The sequence below is a fragment of the Miniopterus natalensis genome, chromosome X (assembly GCF_054644295.1).
Source record: "Miniopterus natalensis isolate mMinNat1 chromosome X, mMinNat1.hap1, whole genome shotgun sequence".
NCBI lineage: Eukaryota > Metazoa > Chordata > Mammalia > Chiroptera > Miniopteridae > Miniopterus > Miniopterus natalensis.
The window spans coordinates 101005536-101023634 of NC_142103.1; the positions used below are offsets into that span (position 1 = coordinate 101005536).

An 18099-nucleotide genomic window follows, 5' to 3' on the forward strand; every position below is an offset into this window, starting at 1 on the left:
GATGTGCCACGTGAATTAGAACCCTTCCTTTGATTTCCACAGTGGTTCTAGGTCCATGGCCAGAAGTCAGACCATCTCTGTTGCACACTGTCTTAACCTGTGAGACGAGCAGGCCATGGGTACCGGCCAAAGCAGCCGGCTTCAACCAGCTGCCAAGTGAAGTGGTAGTTAGCTACAACACATGTAGACTACGAGCCCATGTCAGCAGCTTTTGATTGGGATAGCAAATATAAGAGAAAATTCTGCTGCTTTCTCAACTCTCTGTGGATTGTGGGAGGATATGAAACAATATTGGGTGAAACCAGTTTATTGAGTATACTGATCAAAATAAAATTGGGTTCCCCAAAAGGAAATAACATATGCAAGAGAGCAATCTCCAAGAAGGCTTATTAAGATGCACTTTCATATATAGTATTTACATCTCAAGACATTTTATAAATAAGGAAATTCAGGTTCAAGGTGGGTAATTTTTTCAAGGTTATAACTAGTATTATTCCTTTGGATTTTAAGAAAATCTCTAAATTAACTGAACTACTAGATATTTGTTCTAATCTATTTTGCATATAATCTGGAAACATATAATTGGGCTGAGCTTAAGAGTACGTTGCGTATATCCATGGGGTTCAACACTAAATAATATCTAATATATTCATATCAATAGAATACAAGCAAGAAACAAATGGAGTTGCTATACCTCTATCTTCTATCCTTCAGCTAGAGAGAACAGTTTATAACTACCAGTATAGAACAGGACTTACACATAGAAAGTCCTATAGTACCAAAGACATTTACACTGAGCAGAATATACATGCTCTGCCTCCTCTAATAGAGTTCAGTAACAGCAATAATAAAGCAAGAAAAAAGAAACTACAGCATTCTCCACCAATAAAATTCAGAGGTGGTTTAATAAGACTTGTAACATACTAGAGAAGTAATATATTTAGGTCCAGCTTAATTGACAAAAGTGACTCAGAGTATCTTGCAAACAAGTACTGAAATAAGATAAAATTTAAATGAGTGATATGAGCAGGGTAAAAGGAAAATGAGTATAAAAAAATTAAATGACATTATAGATGAATTTCCATCTTGGCAAATACAAAAAGCATGCCATCTAGCACTTGCCAGAAGAAATGGCAAGACTGGCTGGGGCCTTTCCAGCAGCCAATGCAAAGAGGAAAATACACTCGGAATTAAACCTTGCAATGTCCCTAAGGTAAAAATAAGTACAATTATTGTGGGGAGAGGGGAAGTGGGAGAGAAGAGACTTAGGGACCCTCAGCACATCTCTTAGAAATTGACAGATTAAGTGGACTCAAAATATGAAAAAGATTTAGTAAACTTCATTTAACAGGTATCTATGACTTTGTACTTAACCATAAATACAAATTCTTTTCGAACATCCAAATAGAATATGAGTTAGGCCATTCAAAAATTCGAGAAATTTTAAAAATTAGAACGCACCCAGACCAGTCATTGAACTGAGAAAATAAAAATTAGCTCAGACTGAAAGAGTGAAACTCTGTCCTGCCATTGATCAAGCTGGAATTCCAGAAACAACAGCTGCAAACAGGAAACATTTCTCCCAAGGATATATTGCACCTATACAGCCAACAAGGCCAGCATAATCCCCACACCAAAGCCAAGAGAGAGCTCAAAAAGGATTAGTCAATGTCAATTGTGACTACAGATAGGATGAGAAACACTATCAAATCTAATCCAGAAACACAGAAAAAGAAAATATGCCATACCCAGAAATACAATGGCCACCCCACATTAGAAGCTGTATTAATGCATTATACCCTACAATTAACTCCAGGTGGGTTACAGCGTTAACTATAAAAAGGGAAATCTTTTGAAAAACTTAAAAAGTGACTATTCATGCTACTGGTGGAGAAAAATTCACTGAGAATAATCAGCAAAAAAAAAAAAAAAATCAATAGATTTGACTATATAAAAATATATCATTAACATTTTTAGAGCCAAATTAAAATTGAACACCAAGATAAAAGCATTGCCACAAAAATGGAAAAAAGATTAATAGTTTCTATTAAATGATTTCTTATATGTTAGTAAGAAAACACTAACACTCCAAAAAATTGAGCAAGAGACATGAACTGCCAATCCATGAAAAACATACAAATAGCCAGACAATACGTGCAACTTCATTAATAATCAAAGGAATAAGTACTAAAATAAGAGTTTTTCAATCTTAGATTGGTTTTTAAAATGCGATAATACTGGAGTGAAACAAGCATTCTCAAACTGCTGGTGGAATATACACTATTACAATCTTTCTAGAACGAGACACCAAGAGCCTTAAAAAGAAGTGCTCACGCCCTGCGATTTTCCAGGACAGAGTCATAGAAGACCATAAGTAATACCACTTTAGGCAAAAAAATGAGAAATGCAACTGAAGAATGTGTAGACCTGGGTATAACCTAGTCAACATTTTAAGTGTAAGATATACCTCTGAAATACATATAGTTATGAAAACGGGTCTGAACTAATCCTACTCCTCGCTGTTAATTTATATATATAAAACGTATTAATAAATGTTTGCTGCCAAAATTAAATATTCAACAGGGAAATGCTACATAAATTACACATACATCCAAACATGAGCCTGCTGCCAGTGAAAATGAGAATTTGAAGAAACTTTTAAGGACAAAGGAAAATGCTCACCATATAATATTGAACTAAGAAGAACACACACATACGCACACATATATTATGCCAATGAGTGGTTCTATCAGAGATGACTTTCCTCCTTCATGTTTTCCTGTACTTTTCCGATGAGTTTGAAGTGGGTTTTTTTGTTTGTTTGTTTTGTGTGTTTTTTAATTACAAAAACAATGGGGGCGGGAGAAGGAAAAAAAAGCAATCTCACTTTTCCTTAATTTCCCATTTTTAAGTGTAAAATATATTTCTGCAATGTATACAGTAATGAAAACATGTTTGAGTAATTCTACTCATTGCTGTTAATCCGACTCCCTGCAGTTAATTCATACTAATAAGTATTTGCACTAATGTGCAAATGAAACCTTCATACTTTCAAAGATATTTTAAAGAATGTTCTCATTCCTGAAACTATTCTACAGTAAGCAGTACACTTAACGTTTTCCATATCATGTCAATTTCCTTCACTCAAGCATGACTATTACGATACCATTTAAATTCAGGAACCTATAAACCAGCTTCATCAAACAAGCCTAACCTTACTAAAATGTGTTCATTTTATAAAGTTATTCGCTCCTATCTGAATGTCAGTTCAAAAAACCTATGAGAATATAAAGACCGCGCGAACTCGAAAGCATTTGAGACTTGTTCGAGGACAACGAGTTATACAAAACATCAAAAGGTCACACACCAAGACTATATATACACGTATACACGCACATAATTTTCAACACCAAGGCCTGGGTCAATTCCCACGTGGACTGCCGGCTACGGCGTCCACTTGTAAAAGGTATCTAACGGATAAGCCTAAAGCCGATACCTTGAGCGTGTCCAGTATACCCCGGTCCTTAAACGTCTGGTACAGCCTTTTGCGTAGCTCGTCTTGACTCAACGAGTCATATTTGGGGGGCATAGTGGACTGCAAGAGAAGATGCTCACGGTTACGGGGCAGGCAGAGCGGGGGCTTTCTGGAAACGCACGGACCGGCGCTAACCCGCGGGACAGCTCGGAAAGGGCCGGCGGGGAACGGCGCCGAAACGCACACACACAAGGGGCTCGCGCTCCTCCGGCGCCCGAGCGGCGGCCGCGGCATGTACCTGGTCCCGCGCTCGGGCGGCCGCGTCCCACCACGCCAGCCCCGCCCACGCCGCGCCGCAGTCCCCGCCGGGGCAGTCCCCGCGCCCCGCACGGGAGCCGCCGAATCGGGATGCTCGACGCTCTGCCGCCCCCTGCGAAGTAGGAACCCCGGCCGAGACACGCACTTCCTCTCCTCGGGGTCCCGTGGGGGGGGGGAGGGTCGGGCACTGGGCGCGAGCGCGACTCTCACCGGGGCCGCCGCGGGGCAGCGACGTCGAGCGACAAAGCCGGGGAAACCCTGGGACCTAGGAGGCGAGGCGCCACGTGAGGACGCGCTGCTCGCAACCGGTCCGCCCTCTACCGCCGAGCGCAGCCGAGCTTTCCCAGTCCGGAGCCCTCCAGCGCCTGCGCGAGCCCGCGCCACTCAACCGCCGGAAGCCCCGCCCACATATCGCGAGAGCGGAACCTCCGGGTATCGCGAGGGACGCTCCGGGCGTCCTAACTGAAGCCGCGGAGCGCGGGTCGGCACCGCGGGAACCTACCGGATATTTACGTGGTCTACGTCTCGGCGCAGGTAGGGCTAGAGCGAGGGCTGGGGGCGGGGGAGGGCGGCGGCTCCAGGGGGACTCAGCCCCGCGAGACCTGGGTGTTGACTCTTCCTCTATGTCCCGATGCGGGCCCGCCCATCGCAGCCCGCGCAGTGCACCCGGCCAACGCCGGCAGCTGCGGGGCTTCGCTGCTTTGTCCTTTCACCAGGTCGCTCAGTAACCCAGAGCTGCTTAAGCGCGGCCTGTGCCGTTTGGGGCCCGCAAAATCTCTGCTGTGGGCGTTGTCTTGTGCACCGCGGGGTGGTTAGCAGCCTCCCTGGCCTCTACCCACTAGATGCCAGCAGCACCTCCCCACCCGTTCTGACCGCCGAGAGCGGCTCCAGACACTGCCAGATCCCCTCGGGGAGGCAAAAATCACCGGTGGAAAGTCAGTGAGCTAGACTTTAGCACCCACCGTCTTGCAGGCTGGGAAAATAAAGGTGAACCAAGATGCACTGTACAGTTTAGAAAAAGAGGTAGTTGAAGATGGAAGCCCGCCCGCAGAGACATCTCTGTGGGGAAAATGTGATTTATCTAGGCTTTAATGGGTATTATTTGGATGGTGACAAAAAGCAAATACTTGGCACTCACGTAGGCAACTGCCCTCCCCTAACCCGTGACAGTGCAAATGGACCTTTCCCGTTGACCACACTTAGTCTCAATCTTTCGCAGCACCAGTTCCTGGCAGGCACTACCAGTTGATTAGACGTGGTTCAGGAAAGGAAACCCATTTGCCACCCCTAGTCAAATCCCTTTTCCATTAGACAGCATATCATCTTTACAGATTAGGTTGTGCTGTACACCGACACCCCACCCACCCCCCAAAAAAAGTCTTTTCCCCTGGTCAATTTAAACATCCTCAGTTCCTTCAGTAGCGTTTGTCCAGAACATTCCCTACCCTAGATCCCTCCCTCCTCCCAGCACACAGCTGTTATTGATTTTAAAATACGATTCCCAGAACCGAGTATGTTCCCCAGAGATGATGGTATTAGTGAAGAGGACATTGTCTTCTCTTAATGCAGCTTAGAATTGCATTCGCTTTTTGTGACCACTGTATCAGAGTGCTGCCTTTTATTGAGCTTGCAATCAATGAAAACTTTGGGTTCTTGTAGATGAACTCTTAAACTAGGTTTTCTCATCCTGTTGTGCAGTGTTTTTAAGCCCAAGTACAGGACTTTATTTTGTGTCCTATTAAATTCTACTTCAGTTTCACACCTGATTATCCTAGCTGTGGAGATAGTTTTGAATCTTGACTTTTGCCTTTAATAAATTTGCTGCCCTTGCGGGTTATCTTTGAATGTGGTAAGTTGTTATTGATTCAAATGTGGAGCTGGACTAGGTTAAGGTCAACTTCAAAGGCTACCCAGGGACCCCATGCTGTCCGACTTGGAGCACTTTAATGTTCTAGTAAGCTATGAGTTGTGTCCCTTATTCAACATATGAGTGTTTCCTGGGCCTCCGGCACTGTTGTAGCTCTGGGGATACCACAGACTTGCCATCCAAGCTAAAGATCTCTAGTTGTTTTTAGGTAGATACCAAATTACTTCCCAAAGGGACTTACTGTCTCCTGGATTTCCCTTCCAAAACAGAAAATTTAGGTTTGCCATGACTTGTTCTCAGTGTAACCAGGAGCATATAAATGAATAATAACCTACTCTGTATTTGTCTAGGGATTCATGTTAAATGACTTAAGTGTATAATAAAACCTCCTAGTGGTGTCTGACTAAAGACAACCATTTTATACGTATTTTTGTTGGCGTTTTAATCTCTTTGAATGTACCCAACTATAGCCTAGGAGGTAAGCCTTTTTGTTTCTGAAAATAGGAATAACACCTATATCTGATGCTATGGCTCTTTTCTGTTCCAGCAACTTCTCAAATGTGACTGATCACTAGATATAGAATCGTATTTGTTAATCCAAGACATGTAGTTTGCTGCAACCTGAAGACTTGTATTTATTGAAATGTCTAGATTTTTTTTTATATTGCCATCTTGTGGTTCATAGCCTGCCTAACCTTCTTGCACATTTGCTGTTTGAAAATCATTCTCTTCGAGAAAATTGAAGTTCAGCAGACCTGTGTCCTCTGTTATTTGTATACACCAGGTGCTTGAAGCAGTTGCTCTTTCTCCCGTTTTCCTGCTTGTATTCTAGTAAAAAAGGCTTGTTTGTCTTAACATATTCCACACATTTCAGCTCATTTTGGGCTTTGCCTTTCTGAGCTAGCCTCACAGGTTTCTGGTCCCCGGTCCCATTTCCGTGTTCATTGCTAGTTAGTACCCTGCCCATCCTGAGTTCAAGGTAGTACAGAGTTCCATGTAGCACCACCTTGGTTTGTTTAGTTGCCTCTCCCGAAAGCAGCTCAGGGGCACTCTAGCTACCAGAGAGAGCTGCCGTTTTCACACCAGGTGAGTCCTGCCTCCCCTACCTTCAGGCAACAAGCCCTGTCCCTTGTAGTGCCTCAAGCAGCTTCTCACAAAGATGCTGTTGATCACTTGAACACAGACTTCAGCTATCAAGCCTGAGACGCCCCCACCCGGGGCCTCAGCTGGGCTAGTTAATCCCACCATGCGTTTCATTCCTCCATTTCCTCTCCCATATTCCAGGGTCATCTCAAAAATACTGTCTAAACTACAGCCCCCTCCTCGCAGCGCCATTCTGCAAACTTAGTATATGCTGGGCTCGGTATTAGGGATTTAGGCTGGAAAAAAACATGCTCTCATCCCCTAATTGCTCTAATAGCGTCATCTGGATGCCCTTCGCCCCCCCAACCTTTCCCACATGCTTTGAAACCCATGTGCCATGGTAAATGAACTCCCTTTGTCCCCACTCTCTTTACAGAGTGCACCTTCTACCTTTTTGCTGACACTTCCTTGAATATTTCCTTTTTTCTCATACCTGTAAAGGTGTGTGTGTTTTTCAGCTTTGACGTGTGTGAGTTTTCTGCTGCTGCCATAACAAATTACAAGTTTAGTGGCTTAAAGCAACACAAATGCATTACATTACAGTTCTTAGAAGTCCGACATGGGTCTTACTGCGCTGAAATCCAGGCATCAGGAGGCTGCGTTCCCTTCTGGGGGCTCTCGGGGAGACTGTTCCTTTGTCCATTCCAGCTGCTGAAGGCCACTCATATTCCGTAACCGGTGGCCCCTTCGTCCATCTTTAAAGCCAGCAACACTGCACCTCGTAACCATCCTGTAGTCACGTTCCCCCCTGACTTCCTCTCCTGCCGCCCTCCTTGGCTTTTAAAGCCCCTTATAATTACATTGGGCCCACCTGGGTTGGCCAGGATCCTCTCCTATCTTAAGGTCAGCTGATGAACCACCTTAGTTCCATCTGTAGCCTTAATTCCCCTTTACCTTTACCTTGTAAATTAACTCACAGGTTCCCGAGATTAGGATGAGGAGCTATTGAGGGCAGGGCGGGAGCCGGGTGGGAGGGCTGTTCTGGCTACCACCCCATGTTCAAAACTGACATGTTCATTTCCTCCCTCTTCCCTCTTTTCTTGGTGAATAGCAGCACATCCTTATATTCTGCTTGATGACCTCAGTCAGACATTTGGAAACGTCCTCGGTTCACCTGTTTAATCCATTGCCAAGTTCTGTGTAGCTCCCTCCTCCACACCTCGAGACCTAGTCTCCTTTGGAGATACTTGAAGGCCCCTATTTCAGGTGATGGGAAAGCCGAGCAGACACTTACACAACTCACACAGCTGTTGCTTTATTTGTATTTGTGTTTAAGTAATACTTCATGGGTGGAGGGAAGGTGGAGGAGATTCCAGAACTTTCAAAAAAAAAAAAGTTTGGAATCACTGATCTAGAGCTGCACTGTCTAATACAGTAGCCACGAATCACATGTGGCTATTTAAATTTTAATCAAATAAAATTTCAAATTCAGTTCTGCAGGCACACTAGCCACATTTCAAGTGCTCATTAGCCTCCAGTGGCTGCCACATCGGACAGCACAGGTATAGAACTTTTCCATTCTCACAGAAAGTTCCATGTATAGGACAGACAGAGTCCTAGAGTGTCTCCCCTTTGCCCACTACCTAGGCATAGTAAGCCCTCAAACAGTAAGTGATTGTGGGTATTTCCTTCCTGAGACAATGTGGTCGTATGGTTTCCTTTCCTCTCACTTCACCTTTCAGTTTTTCCTTGTCAGAATTGAATAGAGTTGGCCAGCCAGGCATGGCTCAGTGGTTGAGCATCAGCCTATGATCCAGGAGACCGTGGTTCGATCCTGGTGGGGCACAAGCCTGGGTTGCGGGCTCCATCCCCAGTGGGGAACATGCAGGAGGCAGCCAATCAATGACTCTCATTGATGTTTCCATCTCTCCCTCTCCCTTCCTGTCTCTAAAATCAATAAAGATATATTTTTTAAAAGAATTGAATAGTTACTTCCCTTCGGCTATTCATAAAGTCAGATTCTTGGCGGCTCAGGTTCTGCCCAGCTGTGTAGTTTGAGATAGTCTTTATTCGGCGTTCCCTTCAGTTCCCTTTGTTGATCCCCACTCTGTCCTTAGCACCATGCTTCTCCCTCAGTCATGGATCTCCACACGGGACAGTGTGTGGGGGTGGTAATCTTCCTTAAACATATATTGTCTTCTGCTTCTTAAACGTGTGTGTGGGGGGGGTCTGCCTTAATTTTTATCTCTGCTGCTTAAACGTTTGTGCTTAAGAAAGTAAGCCCTTCCCTTGGCACGCTCCAGCTATGAAACTATATTGCAGCAAAAATGGATGATATCACTGTTGACTTGGTTGCAGTTTCAAGCTCCCACCCTCTTCCCCTCACTTTCTCTTGGCAGTCATGGCCAATTCTCCTAGTTTTGCATAGCTTTTGTATCATTTCTGCTTGTCTTTGTTATCCAGTTTTACTATTTGGGCCTTTTGCTCATTTTCCCCTAAAACAGGGACCAGTTTTTTCTGTAAAGGGCCAGGTGGTCTCTGTCACAACTGCTCAACTCTGCCACTGTAGGGCAAAAGCAGCCTTCGACGATTGTAAGTCAGATGAGGCCACATTTGGCCTACAAGCTGCAGTGTGACGACCCCTGTCCCAAATAATATTTTAAATCCTACTTACTTCATCATACCAACAGTCTCCTGTCTGCCTTTTTTCCCAGCTATGGCCTTCCAATTCCAGAGGTAAACGTGCCAGCTGTGCCCAGATTTCCTTGACAAAATGTTGTATTTGTTAGGAAATACATTTCCTATTTCTTTGGCTTTTGCTGCACGTTCTGTGTGAATCAGCAGGAGTCCCAGTGAGGCTTCATGCACCCTGGGCTCTGGCACAACTCAGTTGTACTTTCTCTGGGACTGGACACTCCCAGTTAACCATTTTTGGTTTTCAGTATTGAGTACTAAAAATATGTCTTCTTTTCATTTAATTAGGAGCCATATATTGAAGACAATGTCTGGAAGCTTCTACTTTGTAATTGTTGGCCACCATGATAATCCTGTTTTTGAAATGGAGTTTTTGCCACCTGGAAAAGCAGAGTCGAAGGTGCGTATGGAACCTTAAAAAATCCTATAAGAATTGTCATGCTATTGTAATGATAATGGTATAATATGATTTTAGAACTGGAGACTTGGACAGATGAAGTAACAATTAAACAAGGCTTGCTCTGCATTCCCACGGGTTGACAGAAGCCAGCCACGGAATGTCCTCTGAATTGTTTATTTCTCCTTTATCAGCACACACTTAGCATGTACAAGCAGGATACTCTGGTCTTCTATTCCCTGTGCCACCCGACTAGGAAAAGCTACTACTTAAGCACATGATCCACCTGTAGTCAGTCTGGAAAAATAGTTGTTGCTGCCTTGAAATGCCATAAAAGCCCATTCTTTCCCTGCAAGTCACATTTTTCATCAGGACATACATAGGAGATCCATTTACACCTGGGAGGGTTAAAAGGAACCCTTACTTACATGTCTTCCTGCTGTCCCTGAGGCAATGGCTGTTTCCAGGGACCTTCTACATTATCTGCTGGCTGGTGCCCACATGCTCTCCTCCCCAGTGACACACCTGGCTTCCTTGTTGTCAAGATTGGTTCTAGAAAAACAGGCTCTGTTGGAGAACATGTCTCCATTCAGAGTAAACAGAGCCATAGTCTTAAAGTGAGAACACCTGGGTCCCTTCCATCTTTCTGTACTAGTCCATGTTCCTAATTGCCAGCAAACTGTGCTGTGTTTCTCCCAACCTCCCAAAATAAGCTTTCACATTCTTTAAGACAGGAATTGATTTTTGAAATTAATTGTAATGCATAATGTCCAGTCCAGTATAGGATGCTTTTCAACTCTTCAGACCTTGCCACTAAAATACGATAGAAGTTTAAGTGATTATCCTACCAGGTGTTGTTGCTACATCATTTTCTGCATTCCTGTGAGCACGTTGCTCATTAAAACTTTGGTCTGCGGCATCTCTATAGTAGTTGTTGCTTTGTGTCACACAGCTACTTAAATATAGTTCCTGTGCACTCCGGTGGCCTGGTGATACGTAAAGCAGTACATGTAAAAACACGTCATTGCAAGATGGTACCACTTACCTTCTGAAAGCATTTCTACAGTTTTCTCCTAATCTCTCCAGATTGATCATCACTGTAAAGTAATGGAAAATGCTGCTGTAAGCCAGACACAAAATGCATCCATTTCTCTAAGGATTAAATTAGCTGCATCATGGCAGCAGGAGTGAAGTAAACATGCTTTAGCTGTGCGAGGGATTCCAGGGCAACTGGCAGCCTTCCTGCAGCCCAGTCACGACAACAGCCTCCTCAGCAAAGAGGCTGTATTTGTTCCCGAGGGCTGCCATTACAGAATACAAAAACTGGGTGGCTTAGCACAACGGAAACGTCTTGTCTCACAGTTCTGGAGCTCAGAAGTCCCAGATCAAGGGTGGGCAGGACCCCTCGGTAGTTTCTGGTAGTTCCTTGGCTCGTGGCAGCAGAACCCCAGTCTTCATATGGCGTTCTCCTTGGATGTGTCTGTGTCCAAGTGTCCCCCTTTATAAATACATCAGTCATATTGGATTGGAGCCCACTCTACTCTAGCATGAGCTCATGTTAACTAATTACATCTACGACGACCCTCTTTCCAAATAAGGTGGCATTCTGAGGTACTGGGTTAGGACTACAGCATAGGAAGGGGGGTGGGTGCAACTCAACCCGTAACAGAGGTGTTCTTTGAAAAATGCATTTTGAAAATAAGAACTCCACAGGAGTAAGACTGCTTTTCAGATTGTGAATTCCCTCTACATTATGGCGGGACATTCCCACCTTCTCCAGTTAAGCTGTTTCAGCCCATGAAAAAGACACTCCCAGCTCTCTCAGGACTGTGTCCTGCCATTTCTCACACAGGGGCCTGACTGCTCACGGGTTAAGCAGGGCCTCCTGCCACGCCCAGGTTCCCCTGCCAGGCAAACTCCTTACACCTGAAAGAGGCCTGTGCCAGCCCTTCGGGACTGCTGCCGCCTCGCCAGGTGTCGCTGTGCAGGAAGCTCCCCTCACCGCAGCCTGAGGCCCGTGCCAGCAGCGTCTCTCTGTAGCTCTCCTTCGCCGCCTCCTTAGCCCCAGCTCACCTAAGTTCTGTCCTTTACCACAACGTCTTAGGTATTTTTTCCTGTCTTCCTCTAAAAAGATACAAGCTTCTAGAAAGAAGGATCTATTTTAATTACTATAGTTGGCTGTTTATACTTGTTGACTTTTAGATACCAAATTTAAAAGTAGAATATGATGTGAAAACACAAAAGATCTTTTATAAGTCTCATGCCATTAATAAGCAAAGTAAAAGAAAGTGTCCCCCGCACAAGAGCTATGTACAGGATTTACAGAATGCAGTGTTGGCTTTCTTGGTGCGGTACGGAAACGTTAACCTGGCGCCGCTCACGCTCATCTAGGACGACCATCGTCATCTGAACCAGTTCATCGCTCATGCCGCCCTCGACCTGGTGGATGAGAACATGTGGCTGACGAACAACATGTACTTGAAAACTGTGGACAAGTTCAACGAGTGGTTTGTGTCAGCGTTTGTTACCGCAGGTCATATCCTTACCTTCCGAATAAAGATACCTAAGTAAAGGTTGGGTGGCAAACTAGAGCATGGGACACACGTTCCAGGCTGCGTCTGCGCGCTTCGAAGTGTCAGGTGAAAAATTGCTGCTTATGGGTTTCACTATTTTTAGGGGGGAAAATTCATTGTAATTTAACATCATTTTAAAACCAAGTCTCATATATAAAACTAAGGTTTATCTGAACATTATCAAGGGTGGTTTTATTTTTTAACTTTAAAAGATTATGTTCTCTTTAAGGTAAAACTAACCTAACTTTGAACTGGTTGCTTTTCGTTTTTCATTTCTAAAAATTATACCTTAATTATTTCACATATGAGATTTATTATGCTTCATGACATGAGGCAAGAAGATGGAATAAAGAACTTCTTTACTGATGTCTATGACCTATACATAAAGGTATGTGTATTCTGTAACTTTTTAAGTCTGATAATCACAAGAGATTCAAACTTTGGCAGGGAACTGGCCTGTTGAAGTGACTCCTTTATACTACAGTTTTCATCTCAGATTAGCTCTCCCTCCGTCAAAACCATCCCTGGCAGCTCCCTCAATGGGCAAGTCTTCACCACCAGGTTATCATGTATTTAGGAAAAGAACTCATGGTTATTTTTAAATCGATTTTATTCTCCCCATTTTGGTGCATATAGTTTTTACTAGGGAACCCTAAAGAGAGAGAAGGAAGTATTCTCCATATGAGAAATTCCTTTATAATTTTAATCTAAAATGTTTTCCACCTACTTTACAAATAAGTTACAGTGCAATGAATACAGATCATAAACCAGCGGGAAGTGATTCATATATTGTCAAATAGTCACCCAAGGAGAATTGTGCCACCCACATTTCTTGATACTTGATTGGAAAAAAATAAAATAATAATAGGATATCGGTGGTTAAACTGCAGTGCTGACAACAGTATTTCTTAATCATTTAAATGCTCTGTATTTGAACAAGGTTTTTTGTGTATCAGCACAGCTAACAATATTCCTAGTCAGCAGTAGCAAATAAGAATATTTAGCCCTCTTATAAAGATAGACACAGTGATTAAGGTATAAAAATTGGTAACTCCTTTCCTCATTAGTGATTGCATTAGTAACTTTCTTTGACATTATGGTATACTCATTGTTATCTGAGAAACTGATCACTTAGCCTTGTGTTAAAGAGAGTGTTAAAAACCTGATTATTAAAAAATTATCACACTAGTAACTTTTAGTCAGTGTGGTATAACTTTATCTCTGAGCATATGGCAGGTTTTTAGTTTGTATTTTATGTAGCCAAAGGGTTTTACAGATTAATCCACATGTCTACAGTGAATGTGAGGAGATTAGTAATTCACACACAGGGTGAATCCTGAAAGTTAATTTTGCTTACACAGGCAACACTTATGCATACTACCATCAGTTTTACCACAGGTGCTGCTCAAAACTAAAACACCAAGAAAGAAAGTTCTTTAAGGGGAAGTTACTATTTAACAATGGAACATTTTCGTGGAAACTTAAAAATATGGTCTTCAGACTTTTGTTTTGAATGTCTTTGATGATTTCATTTAAAACTCAAAACTATTTAGAGGCCTATTACTTGTCAGCCTTTTTACTCTGACAAACTCACTAATTCTTTCTTCTTTCCTAGTTTGCAATGAATCCATTTTATGAACCCAATTCTCCTATTCGATCCAGTGCATTTGACAGGAAAGTTCAGTTTCTTGGGAAGAAATACCTTTTAAGCTAAATGCAGAAAAATCTGGAAATAAACAATGTTGCTACAATGGGGTATACTCAGGAATGTGTACATTGTAAGTTACTTGATTAAATAGCCTGGAAAAGTTTTACTTGTAGTCTCAATTTATCTAAACCTAATGAAATTCCTTTTATAGTTAAAAATAGTACATTCAGTTTCTTAGAATTATCAATAGATTAATATTTGCTTCTGAACAGTTATTTATAAGTTCTTTTTCAACAACCTTGAAATACCTTTAAAATTTTGAGAATAAGCTTTTGACTTTCCTCATTCATATAGCTTAATCTTGGTGTAACAATCCACCACCATACGTCACTGTCAAGAGTTGGTAGCCAGGTTTAAAACTAAAGCGTCCGCAGTGAGGAATGACGGTAACGCACACATGGGCTTATCCATACACCTGGAGTTGACATAAAAACGTACAGGCACTGTTCACAGCCCTGCCCCGCAAGCCCAGGCAAACAGCATTTGCAGCGCCTAATGCCACATGCCGGCCCCTGTCCGGATCGGGACGGTGATCCCGCTGTCATTCTGGAGTCCGGGATCCTTTCCCTTAGACAGTATACTGAGGATGAAATGAACCTGTTGATATCTGTTAGTGAAAAGTTGCAAGGCAATTTTAGAGTTGTAAACAAAGCACAGCTTGAATTACATTAACATTTGCATTCCCAGCCTTTTAGGCTGTACACCGGAGGCGGCAGGAGTGGTCTCTTGTAATGACTGTGGGATCTTACTGTAAACGAGTAATTGTCTGTTGAAAAGCAAGTAATATAACCACGTATTTTCTGTGCTAATTGTAAGCACTTGAAGAATTTTGTTCCTTTCTGAATAACTTGAGCAAGTAATTCTAACTTTGGTCTTGTATCTTTGTGTGAAGTTGCTACCAGTTTTTTTTACCCTATTTATTTGATTTCTTAAATAAAGATGTTTGTCCAGGATTGTGGAAGTTTAATATCGAATTTTTTTAAAGTGCTGCTCACCCGACCACCACTACCATTTTAGTTTTATTTCCCCTATCAAAAGTCTGCAAACTTATATCTTAACACATTTTACAGAACTCAGATCACCTCAAATTAGGTGCCAGAGCTTTGGGAGCAGCAGAGAAAGATACTAAGCTAGAAACCTAGGAGTAATTTCAGCCATGCTCACTGGAGAGACCCGCCACGTTATTTATTTTACGTAGTTTGCTCTATCCTCAATGACCATATAGCAGGGCCAGCCAGGAGCAGCAGCAGGAAGTTCTAGGCTGGACACCCGCAGGGCCTGGCTCAGTCGCACAAGGGTGCCCTGCGAACAGATCCTTCTCTGTGGGCTTGAGAGGCTGTGAAGGGAACAAGGAACAGGAGCCCTGCGGGTACATTACCGCAGCTAAGTGCCAGGTTTCACGGGTGCCTGCATCTCTGAAGGCGCTCTAGGCGGGCCTCCTGGGGAGAACATGCCGCGAGAAGGTGTGGGAAAAGCCCCACTGGGCATGGGGAGAGGACAGCTGATGGGACAGAACTAGGACTGCTGTGAGGGCAGAACGAGAGAGCTGGCAAAGCATAGATCTGGTAGGTGGTCCCGGAGCACAAGAGCAATGGAGGGACATCAGGCTCCACGGAGCGCAGACCTGTGAGCGTTCCGTTTGTGATCGCTAGCACTCCCAAAGTGACCCAGATAAAATGCAGCGATCTGGTTCTGTCCCCTTTCCTAGAAGGCTGCACTGTTGCCCCCTCCGCTCTACCCGGTACAGCCGTGTTCTCTCTCCAGCCGCAACAGCACTTCCCGGGCGCAGTCCACCGTGGTGACGCCTCACAACCCGCAGGGCCGTTTTTCCTACTTAACACCTCACTGCCCCGCAAGTCACTGGTATTTTAAGAGAACTGGCATCCGTGTCATATTACGGTGAAAGCTTAAGTTTTTATAAAAATGTAAAGCAAAGTTTTCTTTAAAGACAAGGAACATTTAGGATGTTTTAACTTCAACTAGGGAGCTTTTCACAAGGGTGAAGGCGGCCCTTTACCCTTCCCTTCAGAAGTCTGAAGTAACCCATTGCTGGAGTACCCTTCCACCTTCCACAGCCTACTCTGCCATCTCGGCGGGCAAATGCCCATTTGCCCTTTCTCCAAGGCCAGTGGCCGGCCTTTACCGCTGACTCCAAGGCTCTGCATCCGCAGCGACACGGAAACGCCCTGCCACAGGCGGCCCCAGGCCAAGCGGCAGCAGTACCGTCACAGGCCCCCGCCTCCCGAACCCCAGATCTCCCACGCCCTTCGGGGGCTCTGCGGCTATTGTCACACTCCCGCAGCACCTGCTTTGCTCCCCACTCTTGTTTTTCCCATACTTCTCATCTTTGTATAGGTAACACCAGCCAATTAAAAGCACCTTTGATTTTCTTCAAAAGAATTTCACCTACCTTTCGCTGCTGCTGCTGCCGGTTGAAGAGCTTTTCCATCAGTTGGCTGTAGCAGCTTTGAAGGACAGAGCTAGTCAGGTTTTGTTCTTAGTTATCACATTTCAGCACCATGTTTGGTAGATCAGCCCTTGTTCCCCGGGTCCCCTTAAAGACCTGGTGTGAAGCTGGATTACTTTCCCCTCTGTCAGCCTGTCCACACACATGTAGACCTGGTCCTTAGATCATTTTTGCTGCTCAACTCTAGACCTCTTGAATGCCAACTAATCTAATCCTTAAGGATTTATCTGAAAATAGATTAGTTGAGATGCTTAAAAGTTTAAAAAAATGCTATTAGTGAAATCTACGTAACTACCCAAGTTACACATTTTGTAAATACCTACAGTTATGGGCCAAATTGTTCCCGTACCCCCCAAATTCATATGTTGAAGTCCTAGCCACCACCCAGACCCTTAATATGTGGCTGTATTTGGAGATGGGGCCTTTAAAGAGGTGATTAAGTTAAAATGAGCCCATTTGGGCTGGCCTAATCCAATCTGGCGTAAGAGGAAATTCGGACATAGATGGGGAGGACCACCACAGAGGAAAGATGATCTGCAAGCCACAGGAAAGACCTCAGGAGAAACTAAACCTACCAACACCTTGATCTGGGCCTTCTATCCCCCAGCATTGTGAGAAAAGAAATTCCCACTGTTGAGGCCACACAGTCTGCATTGTTATGGCAGCCGAACAAGCTCATAGAGTATGCTTTCCTTATGCACTGAATATCTAGATGGACACCCAAGAAACTGATGCGACCGCCTCCGGGGACAGGGACTGGTGGCTAAGGCAGAGATACGTCTGCCTTAGGATTTCGAACCATGTGACTCCCAGAATGCTTCACTGTTACCCTCCCTTTCCACGCATGCAGACATTGTTGACCAAGGTGTGGGAAACCGGCATTTTCATGTACTTCTGCTACATGTCTATCAAGAGAGAAGGGTTGGAATAGTTGTTAGGTATCCATACAGCTAATAAATGAGGGGCGGCCTACTATAATGTAAATACTTCCAGACATATTTAGAGAGAAGGGCAAGTCGCAGAATAATGGGCACACTTTTGATTTTAAAAAACAAAGCAAGTCCCTTTAAGGAAAAAAAAACAAAAAATATATAATATACAGCAATCTGTAAACGGTGGATTCCTATTTTATTTTTTGGATGGAGGATTTGTTTTTTGGGGGGAGGAGTAATTTTAAATAATAAAAACTTGAGCTCTCGAACCTGAGAATATGAAGAGATTTAATTTTCCCAAATCAAAAATGTTAAAATGTTTTCCTTAGAGCCAAATTGTTATGTTAGGAAATAAGACTTTCAAAAGCTTAGCTTACTGTAATGACACTCTTTTTAAAAAACAAAACGTGTCTTAATAGGAGGGGAGAGGGAGAGAAATAGAAACATCAATGAGTCACTGATGGGCTGCCTCCTGCACGACCCCCACTGGGGATCGAGCCCTCAACCTGCGCATTTCCCCTGACCTGGAATCAAACCGAGACCTCCTGGATCCTAGGCCGACGCTCAATGGCTGATCTATTTGGT

General features: G+C 43.7%; 2 protein-coding genes across 5 annotated transcripts in view; one reads left to right on the plus strand and one right to left on the minus strand.

Annotated features, from left to right (window-relative positions):
- OFD1 (OFD1 centriole and centriolar satellite protein) overlaps positions 1-4153 on the minus strand; it is a 31735-nt gene extending 27582 nt beyond the window's left edge. The window contains exons 1-2 of one of the 3 annotated variants that reach the window (XM_087813324.1): positions 4004-4153; positions 3497-3595 (exon numbers count right to left, since the gene is read on the minus strand). In XM_087813324.1, coding sequence (XP_087669450.1) covers positions 3497-3589 — 93 coding nt within the window. In that variant the 5' untranslated portion in view covers positions 3590-3595; positions 4004-4153. Of the gene's footprint in view, positions 1-3496; positions 3596-3773; positions 3808-4003 lie in introns of those variants that run through there. The other 2 variants (XM_087813325.1, XM_016202942.2) reach the window with 2 other exon arrangements.
- Positions 4154-4229: 76 nt separating this feature from the next.
- TRAPPC2 (trafficking protein particle complex subunit 2) lies at positions 4230-15082 on the plus strand. Of its 2 annotated transcripts, none has more exons than XM_087829310.1 (5): positions 4230-4327; positions 9726-9837; positions 12226-12369; positions 12709-12795; positions 14023-15082. In XM_087829310.1, the coding sequence occupies exons 2-5, from the start codon at positions 9745-9747 to the stop codon at positions 14119-14121; spliced, it is 423 nt and encodes a 140-aa protein (XP_087685436.1). In that variant the 5' UTR covers positions 4230-4327; positions 9726-9744; the 3' UTR covers positions 14122-15082. The 2 variants fall into 2 exon arrangements, with proteins under 2 accessions (XP_087685436.1, XP_087685437.1); XM_087829311.1 differs by having other exon boundaries at positions 14803-15082.
- Positions 15083-18099: the final 3017 nt, after the last annotated feature.

Bases quoted from the DNA above. Each gene is read 5' to 3' on its own strand.
- TRAPPC2 (XM_087829310.1), top strand. From the start codon at position 9,745: ATGTCTGGAAGCTTCTACTTTGTAATTGTTGGCCACCATGATAATCCT. The intron at 9,838-12,225 runs GTGCGTATGGAA...ACGCTCATCTAG, and splicing joins CTGGAAAAGCAGAGTCGAAG to GACGACCATCGTCATCTGAA. The intron at 12,370-12,708 runs CATATCCTTACC...TTAATTATTTCA, and splicing joins CAGCGTTTGTTACCGCAGGT to CATATGAGATTTATTATGCT.